The sequence below is a fragment of the Scyliorhinus canicula genome, chromosome 6 (genome assembly GCF_902713615.1).
Source record: "Scyliorhinus canicula chromosome 6, sScyCan1.1, whole genome shotgun sequence".
Classification (NCBI taxonomy): Eukaryota; Metazoa; Chordata; class Chondrichthyes; order Carcharhiniformes; family Scyliorhinidae; genus Scyliorhinus; species Scyliorhinus canicula.
Window position 1 is genome coordinate 169437718 of NC_052151.1, and position 12416 is coordinate 169450133.

General features: G+C 44.6%; 1 protein-coding gene across 1 annotated transcript in view; it reads left to right on the top strand.

The window, feature by feature from the left end:
- Positions 1–12416, top strand: part of LOC119967641 (CUB and sushi domain-containing protein 1-like) — a 2889858-nt gene that overhangs the window by 2302812 nt on the left and 574630 nt on the right. The window contains exon 26 of the mRNA XM_038800434.1: positions 1839–2041. Within this exon, the coding sequence (XP_038656362.1) occupies positions 1839–2041 (203 nt within the window). The remainder of the gene's footprint in view (positions 1–1838; positions 2042–12416) is intronic.

Genomic DNA, 12416 nt, shown 5'->3' on the forward strand with positions numbered 1-12416 from the left:
AAAGTATAACGTGCGCCCGCCCCCCCCCCCCTGCCCCCCCACATCTTCAGCTGCACCTTCTTCCTGTTGATTGATATTTCTGAGTCAATCAAGAAAATATGGGAAAAATAGATTAAGTTTAAAAGTATAATTATTGCAGCCTTTATAATTATTGCAGCCTTTAAATTAAATTATGTTAAAATAATTTATATATGTTCATATGAATGTGGTTGACTTAATACATGGACACTGTAGAATTTTGCAATCCTTTGAATTTTCAAAGCTGGAAAGTTGATTTTCTTTTGAAATGGAAATGTTGGTGTTAATCATTTAAGAGGGTTAGACGATTATCTTGAAATAGAGCATTTTCTATTGAGAGTTACTCAAACCTAGATTTTATAATTGTGATGCAGTTTAACCATGATTAGCGTGATGGATCTAAGAGGAAGTAGAAGACCATCGTGAAATTTAAAGATAAGGAACAATTAAGGCGAAGTAACAAAACAGAGACAAAAACTCAACAATTTTTATGCTGTCTTAAAAAGCATTGTGATAAGCAGACTTCTCAAAAACTAAAGAGGAGACAAGTAAGAAATAACGGGTAAAAATGAAAGGGAAGGTAACTTGAGATTCAGCCAAGTCATTGTGAAGCTCAGTACCTGACCGCATTATTAATGACCACTAAAGTGGTGGCAGTGGTCTATGAGGGGATTTTAGCAGGTCCTTTTTTCTAACCATGGCGCCATCCAAGTAATTCGGATCACTTGCACAGAAGTAGAGGCAGCTTGGAGGTTGCACTGTCCAATTCTGTAGTCAGCTTTGTTAGTTACAAGTGACAGAACTGCTTGATAGAAGCAGGTGGCACGGTTGTGCATCTAACTTTTTTGATGGCCTGGATCCAATGAAGAGTTGCTCAGATCATCACCAGGGGAGTGCAACAGTGTCTGCAACTATGGTTGATAGCATTTTGGTGAGCAACCTGACATGTTTTCCTTCATGCAGTGCCACTGAAAACATGACGTTTGATGAAGGTATTTTCCTGGAACTATTCAACATGCTGTTAGGCAGACAGTCACATATTTTAGTAATAGAATCAGGTCCGATACCCCTCGTTTTCTTGAGAACAGAAGCCTCAACTCTATCAAAGATTTTATTCATCCCCCTGGGACATATAGGCACAAGTATAAAGTGCAAGTCACCCCTTGTGTGGCTTGATTTACCTTGCATTCCTCCGTTTGTTTCAAGGTTGTCAGGTATTAAAATCCTCATTGGGAAGCCAAGAAATTAAGATAATTGTACTGGGGACAAAACTAAAACAATTGGCAGAGAGTGTCATTTAAAAAAAACAGATTTATGTGAAGAGATGCAGTCGAGCAATATGAGTTACTTTGAAAGAAGCTACTGATGGTAAAGAAGTGTCACAGAATGTGAGCTTTCACCCAGTCAGACAATTAAACTCTCATACAAGGCAAACAAATGTTGTTCATCCTTTCACAAGCCGCATTGATCAATTAACCGTTGTTGCTTTGTTGTTGCTGTTACTGTAAGCATGTTGTTTAAATAAAGGCAAAAGAACAGCTCAGATCCCGATTGTTGCTGTTTTGTTTTGTGTGAAAAATATCGCTCCTTCAGAGAGGTGACTCTTTACAATAAAATGGATAGACTTTCCCACAGCTTTAAAATTGCAACAACAAAAAAATGAGCAGGTGAACAGGATGAAAAAGTAAAAATTCTTGATTTATGTTTCATAGCAGCTTTGTAAATATATTTTTGGATAATGAGATGTAAAACTCGAGAACTCAACTTATTAGAATAATTAATGAGAGATTCTTCAGATTCTTTATACATTTTTTTTGCAGCCTTCATTTTATTGTCTTTGACACTGAGGCATCGCATGACATCCTGAAAGTGTGGGACGGGCCAACAGAAAGTGATATGCTGCTGAAGGAGTGGAGCGGCTCCTCACTACCTGATGACATCTACAGCACATTCAATTCCATAACACTCCAGTTTGACACTGATTTCTTCATCAGCAAGTCGGGCTTCTCGATTCAGTTCTCAAGTAGGTGGCAATTTGTTTCCTTCCCAAAATCTGGGCTTGCCGCATAGACATTCATAACTTCTTTAAAACAAAATAAATATCTGAACGTGGAACAACACAGTTTTCAGGATGTATTTTGCATGATCTGACGTCAGGGGAAAGAATAACTTGTTTTTATAAAATGTCTTTATGATAATCTTTATTAGTGTCACAAGTAGGCTGAGATTAACACTGCAATCAAGTTACTGTGAAAATCCATTGGTCACCACACTCCACACTGAGGGAGAATTCAGAATGTCTGGTTCACCTAATAAGCACGTCTTTCAGGACTTGTGGGAGGAAACCAGAGCACCCAGAGGAGAGCGTGCAGACGCTACACAGTGACCCAAGCCGGGAATCGAACCTGAGACCCTGGCGCTGTGAAGCAACAGTGCTAACCACCGTGCTACCATGCCACCCTTTCTCATCCTAAGGACATTCCTAAGGATGTTGTAAAGGCTAAAGGAATGTCAGTAGTTACCTGAAGGAGGCTGGGTAACAAAAAGGTGGAAATTGCTTTACAATTGTACAAAACTCTGGTTAAAGAAGTGAGAGTAGAGATGTAGAAACTATTTGCTCTGGTGGGGGAATGCATAACAAGAGGACATATCATTAATATTGGAGTAAGCTCAATCAGAGGTGATATCAGGAAGTTCTTTTTCACACAAAGGCTGGTGGAAATCTGAAGCTTCCTCTCTTTAAAAACAAAACTCTTCAGGATGGATCTTCAAATCTGAGATTGATGGGTGAGATTTACCGACCCCCCCTTCCCCCACACCGGATCGGAGAATCCCCAGGGGGCGGCGCAAATCCCACCCCGCCGCCCTGACGCTGGCTGCCGGGTTCTCCAGCGACATTTTCCCGGCGTCGTTTTCCCCCGTCCAGGAAAAGTGGCAGATAGGCGCAATGCCAAAACAAGGCCCAAAATAAGGCATTTTGTTCTCCCTTTCCCCTCCACCATCATTTGCAGTGATGTGGAGATGTTAGCATTGGACTGGGCTGAGCACAGTAAGAGGTCTTACAACACCAGGTTAAAGTCCAATAGGTTTGTTTCAAACACTAGCTTTCGGAGAACTGCTCCTGTCATAATATACACCAGTATATCATGGTGCAGACACACACACTGATCGACATAATGATGACCAATCAACATGCATAACACTGCAGCCAATCACCAGTTAGAGCACACTCACTATAAAGACAGAGGGTATCAGTTTTCCCACTCATTCGGGATGCAGCCTTTCAGAAGTACAGAGCTTACAACCTACAGCACAGATCCTCACCATGTGCTGAGTGATTAGACTGGTTAGGATAGGCACAGGTCTTTAGTTAATCTAACATCGTGTTAACCCACAGTAAGAGTATGTTCAACAGTTTATAGTTTAATAAAATAGTGTTGCACTATTTTAAGTGTTGGTGGCCTGTATGTGTTCCACGGATCCACAGCACCCAACACATCAGCTCCTCCCTCAGGTGAATGTATCATTTACAGTGGTAGAATGCCTGCACAAAGTAAATTTACTTGAGGGAGCCCAATCGGCTGTAATTTATTTTGAAGCAGGAAAATGGTTCAGGATCACAAGGGTGGAGATCCAGCCCCATCGCCTATTACAAAGAAACTCTCGGCTTAATGTCCTCTCGGTTTAATATTGATTTCAGCTGTTACAAGTGTAATTGGTATTTTTCTGCAGACGGAAGCTCATGGTGAGAGAACGGATATAGGAAGTTATACTCAGGATCAAGTTTAGCTCCTCGTGAGATTTAACAAATTGTGAATAAGACACATACACACATACCCTCAATGTTCTAGCTTGAAAAGTGAACTAGTTATCATTGTGATGTTTTTAATTTGCCAAGCTGATGAGATTCTGCGAGTGACGTCTCAACCTGCTGCTGAATTTGGTACATTTGAAGGGAATTGTGTGTTGTGAGTTCACATTAAATAGTGCTAAAGCAAGGTTGATTTTGTGCTGTGGTCTCAAATCCACTACAATTGAGCTCGGGTCAACCAAGTCAATTTCAGTTCACGGTCATCCAAGAAAAGACTTTCATTCTATCTTTTGCCACAAGTGGGAAAATGACTTTGCAAATCATTGTCATATGCACCAAGCTAAGTTTTTCAGATACTGATGCTGTCGAGCCTTTTGTGCTCTGTAAATTTAAATCATTGCATCAGAATGTTGCCACTGATTTGATAGACAAAATAACCATATCAATGGAAACAATTTTGCTGGCCAAATGAAATTGTCTAATATTTGAACCTGTTAAACTAGCTGAATATAATGTCCGCAATGCACACAGGCATGTTTGAGCCTTCTTTTTCTAATGCAATTGCTTTGATTTCTTCAGTTTCATTGGAATGGAAAAGTAAATTTAATGAGGCGGCATGGTGGCACAGTGGTTAGCATTACAGCCTCACAGCTCCAGGGACCCGGGTTCGATTTTGACCTTGGGCAACTGTCTGTGTGGAGTTTGCACATTCTCCCTGTGTCTGCGTGTGTTTCCTCCGGGTGCTCTGGTTTGCTCCCACAAAGATGTGTGGGTTAGGTGGATTGGCCATGCTACATTTCCCCTTAGCGTCCAGAGATGTGTGGGCTAGGTGTGGTTACGAAGATAGAGCCGGGGAGTGGTCTAGGGAGGGTGCTCTCTCAGCGGGTCGGTGCAGATACAATGGGCTGAATGGCTTCCTTCTGTACTGTAGAGATTTTATGATTCTGCTGGATACATTCATTATTCCCTTGCTTTCAGTGGAGAGCTGCAAGGTAGTCAGTCATAGTTCAATCCTTAACTCTGAATCATGCTCTATTTGAGCATGACTTTGATGTGTCAAATATAGATCAGATAATATTGATTATTTATAGTGATCTTTAGATGGTTGGCATCTCTAACGATTAAACACTGACTTGTGCATTTAGTCAAGGTGAAAGCTAAGAAAAACCATCTCTGGGCACAAAAATAGCAAACCTCAGATCGAACTACCTGTAGCTCAAATATTTTTAATGATAGAAAGCTGTGAGAAAGGTTACAGGCTGGATTCTCCATTTGAGAGACTATGGGCAAGTTCCTCCATCCCACTGCACCTGATTTCTGGTGTGGCACGCAGTCAGGATTCTCCGTTTAGCCCGCTGGTCAATGGGGTTTCCCATTGTTGGGCAGCCCCACGCCGTCGGGAAACCCCCGGGCTGCCGTCAAAACGGAGAATCTCAACGGGGGAAAATTCAGCCAGAAATTAATTGCACCAGTTTTCTCTCAGTGGGTTGCAATTCAGTGTTCCACACCACTGCAATTCAGTGTTCATGCCATGCATATTGGATTGGATTGGATTGGATTGGATTTGTTTATTGTCACGTGTACCGAGGTACAGTGAAAAGTATTTTTCTGCAAGCAGCTCAACAGATCGTTCAGTACATGGGAAGAAAAGGAAATTAAACAGAATTCAAGAAAATAAATGAGAATACATAATAGGGCAACACAATATATACAATGTACTACATAAGCATTGGCATCGGATGAAGCAGACATGGGTGTAGTGTTAATGAGGTCAGTCCATAAGAGGGTCATTTAGGAGTCTTGTGACAGTGGGAAAGAAGCTGTTTTTGAGTCTGTTCGTGCGTGTTCTCAGACTTCTGTATCTCCTGCCCGATGGAAGAAGTTGGAAAAGTGAGTAAGCCGGGTGGGAGGGATCCTTGATTATGCTGCTTGCTTTCCCCCGGCAGCGGGAGGTGTAGATGGAGTCCATGGATGGGTGGCAGGCTCGTGTGATGGACTGGGCGGTATTCACGACTCTCTGAAGTTCCTTGCGGTCCTGGGCCGAGCAGTTGCCATACCAGGCTGTGATGCAGCCCGATAGGGTGCTCTCTATAGTGCATCTGTAAAAGTTGGTAAGGGTTAGTGTGGACATGCCGAATTTCCTTAGTTTCCTGAGGAAGTATAGGCGCTGTTGTGCTTTCTTGGTGATAGCGTCGACGTGAGTGGACCAGGATAGATTTTTGGTGATGTGCACCCCTAGGAATTTGAAACTGCTCACCATCTCTACCTTGGCTCCGTTGATGCTGACAGGGGTGTGTACAGTACTTTGCTTCCTGAAGTCGATGACCAGCTCTCTAGTTTTGCTGGCATTAAGGGAGAGATTGTTGTCGCTGCACCACTCCACTAGGTTCTCTATCTCCCTCCTGTATTCGGTCTCGTCGTTATTCGAGATCCGGCCCACTATGGTCGTATCGTCAGCAAACTTGTAGATGGAGTTGGAACCAAGTTTTGCCATGCAGTCGTGTGTGTACAGGGAGTAGAGTAGGGGGCTAAGTACGCAGCCTTGCGGGGCACCGGTATTGAGGACTATTGTGGAGGAGGTGTTGGTGCTCATTCTTACTGATATATTTGTAAGGTCAGAAATATGAGGAATTCCCAAGGAATCCCACTATCAGGCCGCCATTTTTGGGCAGCCCCACAGTGAGGTGACCTGATAGTGAGGTCCCACCACCCCATCATAAATCAGTCCCAATGCCCACCCCCACTGCAAACCAGCCCCATGCCCCCCCCCACTAAAAATCACCCCCCGCCCTCTCACCACACAACAGCCCCCATCACCAAACAGATGTAAGTCCATTCCAAGCACTCAAGCATGCAATTTCACTGCTCTTACCTCCCTTTGATGTGGTCAATATTTACAAACATTGGGGTTTCATCACTAAGGCCAATGAACCGTGAAGGTGTATAAATGGATCAAAGCTACAGATAGTTAGTAGAAACTGTCAATCACAGACCACTAGTCGAAAGCTATTATTGGCTTGCAGCTAATGGATCTGTGGGAACCAGACATAGATCACAGCTGTTCTCCTTTGAGGAATGGACATGTGGATCTGCAAATTAAGTCTTGCAGCTATAATGCTTCCTTCTGCCCCTGTCTGGACTTCTCCCTAGCTTCCAGACAGAGATCTCTTCTCTGGGGGCGGGAGGGGTGTCTGTGTGTGGGGGAGCTATATATAGGGGGTTCCATTAGGTAGAGGTCCTGGGGGGATTCCCTTATTACAGGGGTCCCTGGGTAGGTTCCTCTATCACACTGGTTCTTGTGGGCACTCCCTCTATTACAAGGATCCCTGGACCTTGTCCGCCAGCAACTGGGGTTCGGCGCATCACATTGGCGCCCAGCACCGATCCCAAATTTCCCCTGATGCCCGATTCTCCGTCCCATCGGGCAACTCATTCCAGGCATCCCGGGACAGAGATTCCCCCCCCCCCCACGTATTTTAGAAAGATGCACTGTAAGTCAACGACCAAATTTCTCATGATAGCCTTGGTTAATAAGCTTAATAAGGACATTTTTAACTGTTTTGTGTCTTGCTTCACTGAAAATTAAACTGTGTTTTAAAACAAATTAAAATGTCACAGAATATGCTCAAAGTAATTTGTTGACTTTAATTGTGCTTTTTTCTCAAAACAATAAATAACTGAAAACAGAATTAAAATTTTTTGCAGTGATTTGTTTTTTCCTCAATCGAAGCATGCTCGTCCAGTATGGGGTAGTTCTAAATCAGCTATAAGTCCAAAACTCCCAAAACTCTGCTCTTACTACTCTGCTTTATTTCATATTAATCCATTTATTTAAAGGGCACCAGGTCATTTGACTGAGAAGGGAATGAGAAATAATCTGTTGCTCTTTATTCTTTATTAGCACGTGGGTGTCACTGGCTGGAACAGCATTTATTGCAAATCCTTAATGTCCCTTAAGGTAGTGGTGAACTGCTGTAGAATGTGTGATGTAGGTGCGCTGTTCGAGAGGCAGTTCCAGGATTTTGGGGCAGCACAGTAGCATAGTGGTTAGCACAATTACTTCACAGCTCCAGGGTCCCAGGTTCAATTCCCGGCTTGGATCACTGTCGGTGCGGAGTCTGCACGTTCTCCCCGTGTGTGCGTGGATTTCCTCCGGGTGCTCCGGTTTCCTCCCTCAGTCCAAAGATGCGCAGGTTAGGTGGATTGGCCATGCTAAATTGCCCTGAGTGTCCAAAATTGCCCTTAGTGTTGGGTGGGGTTACTGGGTTATGGGGATAGGGTGGGGGTGTGGGCTTGGGTAGGGTGCTCTTTCCAAGAGATGGTGCAGACTCGATGGGCCGAATGGCCCTCTTCTGCACTGTAAATTCTATGATTCTATGATTTTGACTGAGCAACAGTGAAGCATCACCAATATATTTTCACATCAGGATGTGTGTAGCTTGTAAGAGAACTTGCAAGTGGTGGAGTTCCCATGTATCTTCTGTCTTTGTAGATTGTAATGGTTGTGGGTTTGGAAGTTGCCGAAGGAAACTTGGTGAGTTCCGACAGTGCATCTTGTATATGGTACACATTGCTGCTACTGTGCATCAGTGGTGGAGGGAGTGAATGCTTGTGGCTGGGGTACCAATCAAGCAGACTGCTTTGTTGTCCTGGATGGTACTACCTTCTTGAGTGTTGTTGGAGCTGCCCTCATCCAGGCAAGTGGAGAGTATTCCATCACACTCCTGACTTGTGCCTTGTAGATTGTGATCAGGCTTTGGGACCAGAGGTGACTTTGTCACTGTAGAATTCCCAACATCCGATGTGCTTTTGTAGCTACAGTATTTGTACGGTTTGTCAAGTTCAGTTTCTGGTCAATAGTAACATCCAGGATATTAACAGTGGGTTTCAACGATGGCAATACCATGGCTTGTCAAGGGGAGATGATTAGATTCTCTCTTGTGTGGTGCAAATGTTACTTGCCACTTTTCAGCTCAAGTCTGAATGTTGTCCGGATCTGGCTGCATATAGATGCAGATTAATTCAGTATCTGAGGAGTTGCGAATGGTGCCTTAATCACATCCTCACAGTATAGAAAGAGAGAATAAGCTTTCAGGAAGAATGCACCCTTCATCTCCTCAGGATGTTACAAAGCACTTCACAATCAATTACACTTGAAGTGTGGTAAGTGCTATAATGTAGCAAATGTGGCAGCCACTTCACACACAGCAAAGCCTTTCAAACAGTAATAAGATAAATATTGGTTTTTTCTGATTTTTTTCCTGACGTTTGTTGAGTGATAAATGTTGACCAGAACATCAGCAATGCCATTCTTACTGGTTTTTGAATACAGCCACTAGATCTGTTACACAAATTGAACAGCAGATGGGACTTTGGATCAATGTCTCATCTGCTGTAAGACGACAGTGCAGTGCTCTTTCATTTCTGCACTGAAGTGTCAGCCTGCATTGTGTGCGTAAATTCTGTAAGATCTGTAATGGACTTACTGACCATCCACCTAGTTCAGGTATCACCAATTGCAGCATCAACTTATTGAAATGAACTAAAATCAGTGCAAAATAAAATGAAATCCACAGACGGCACTTTCCGACTGTTCACGTTGGCGAGATTTCCCAGTCCCGGCAGTGGCACTCTGCTGCCGCAGGTTTCTCGTCAGTGAGCGGTGCATTCAGTAGGAAACTCCATTGGGGCTGTTTCGCACACTGCGCTAAATCGCTGGCTTTGAAAGCAGACCAAGGCAGGCCAGCAGCACGGTTCGATTCCCGTAACAGCCTCCCCGAACAGGCGCCAGAATGTGGCGACTAGGGGCTTTTCACTGTAACTTCATTGAAGCCTACTCGTGACAATAAGCGATTTTCATTTCATTTCATTTTCATTCCATTTCATTGAGAACGGCAGGACCGGAAGTTCCTGCCACTGGCCAAGAGCAGGCTGTCTCCGCTTGTGTGGAAAATCCTGCCCGATGTCTTTGTCGGTGGATTTGCTTTGTACTACACAGAGAGAGCCCCTTTAGGTAATTGAGAAAGAAAATTATGTTAGCCTATTGTGGCTGTCCATTAATGTTCATTTTAAAAATGTATTCATTGGCTATGTGGGCATCACTGGCTGGGCCATCATTTATTGCCTATCCAGACCACCCACCATCCGGTATCTTGATCCTGACCATGTCTGCCGGGGATAGAACGTCCAGATCGGTGGCATGTGCATCATAGCCCTGCTCCTGGCTGTCTCGAAGCTGCTGCATCTTCTGCAGCACCGGGAGGTGACCAAGGTTGGGCAGGTCTATGGCTGGAAGTGTTGTCTGCAGGTCCCTGTTCATCAGCAGTTGAGCTGGCGACATGCCAGTGGACAAGGGAGTCGTCCGGTACGCAAGTAGTGCAAGGTGTATGTCGGAAGCGGAGTCCGAGGTCTTGCGGATGAGCTGCTTAACGATGTGCACCCCTTTTTCAACTTTGCCATTGGACTGTGAATAGTGCGGACTGGAGGTGACATGCCTGAAATTGTAGCTCTTGCCAAACATGGACCATTCTCGACTGTGGAAGCACGGGCCATTGTCGCTCATGAGGGTGTTCGGGATGCCATGCCCTGAGAATGTCTCTTTACACGCTTTGATGACAGTACGTGAGGTGAAGTCTGGCAGCTTCAGCACCTCAGGATAGTTTGAAAAGTAATCAATGATTAAGATATAGTCGCGACCATTCACGTAGAATAGGTCAATGCCAACCTTGGACCACGGAGACATCCCTAGGTCATGAGGTTGGAGCGTCTCCTTGCTCTGCACTGGTTGGAACCTCTGACAGGTTTCGCAGTTAAGGACCATGTCCATGATGTCTTGGTTGATTCCAGGCCAGCTTGCCGGGCCCTGTGTCTGCACTTTTCTATGCCCAGGTGTCCCTCATGAATCTGTTGCAGCACCATGTTCTGGAGACATAGCGGGATGACTAACCTGTCCAGCTTGAGTACATAGAACATAGAACATTACAGCGCAGTACAGGCCCTTCGGCCCTCGATGTTGCACCGACATGGAAAAAAAAACTAAAGGCCATCTAACCTACACTATGCCCTTATCATCCATATGCTTATCCAATAAACTTTTAAATGCCCTCAATGTTGGCGAGTTCACTACTGTTGCAGGTAGGGCATTCCACGGCCTCACCACTCTTTGCGTAAAAAACCCACCTCTGACCTCTGTCCTATATCTATTACCCCTCAATTTAAGGCTATGTCCCCTCGTGCTAGCCACCTCCATCCGCGGGAGAAGGCTCTCGCTGTCCACCCTATCTAACCCTCTGATCATTTTGTATGCCTCTATTAAGTCACCTCTTAACCTTCTTCTCTCTAACGAAAACAACCTCAAGTCCATCAGCCTTTCCTCATAAGATTTTCCCTCCATACCAGGCAACATCCTGGTAAATCTCCTCTGCACCCGTTCCAAGGCTTCCACGTCCTTCCTATAATGAGGCGACCAGAACTGTACGCAATACTCCAAATGCGGCCGTACTAGAGTTTTGTACAACTGCAACATGACCTCATGGCTCCGGAACTCAATCCCTCTACCAATAAAGGCCAACACACCATAGGCCTTCTTCACAACCCTATCAACCTGGGTCGCAACTTTCAGGGATCTATGTACATGGACACCGAGATCCCTCTGCTCATCCACACTACCAAGAATTTTACCATTAGCCAAATATTCCGCATTCCTGTTATTCTTTCCAAAGTGAATCACCTCACACTTCTCCACATTAAACTCCATTTGCCACCTCTCAGCCCAGCTCTGCAGCTTATCTATGTCACTCTGTAACCTGCAACATCCTTCCACACTGTCTACAACTCCACCGACTTTAGTGTCGTCTGCAAATTTACTCACCCATCCTTCTGCGCCCTCCTCTAGGTCATTTATAAAAATGACAAACAGCAACGGCCCCAGAACAGATCCTTGTGGTACGCCACTCGTAACTGAACTCCATTCTGAACATTTCCCATCAACTACCACTCTCTGTCTTCTTTCAACTAGCCAATTTCTGATCCACATCTCTAAATCACCCTCAATCCCCAGCCTCCGTATTTTCTGCAATAGCCGACCGTGGGGCACCTTATCAAACGCTTTACTGAAATCCATATACACCACATCAACTGCTCTACCCTCGTCTACCTGTTCAGTCACCTTCTCAAAGAACTCGATAAGGTTTGTGAGGCATGACCTACCCTTCACAAAACCATGCTGACTATCCCTAATCATATTATTCCTATCTAGATGATTATAAATCGTATCTTTTATAATCCTCTCCAAGACCTTACCCACCACAGACGTTAGGCTCACCGGCCTATAGTTACCGGGGTTATCTCTACTCCCCTTCTTGAACAAAGGGACCACATTTGCTATCCTCCAGTCCTCTGGCACTATTCCTGTAGCCAATGATGACCTAAAAATCAAAGCCAAAGGCTCAGCAATCTCTTCCCTGGCTTCCCAGAGAATCCTAGGATAAATCCCATCCGGCCCCGGGGACTTATCTATTTTCACCTTGTCCAGAATTGCCAACACTTCTTCCCTACGCACCTCAATGCCATCTATTCTAATAGCCTG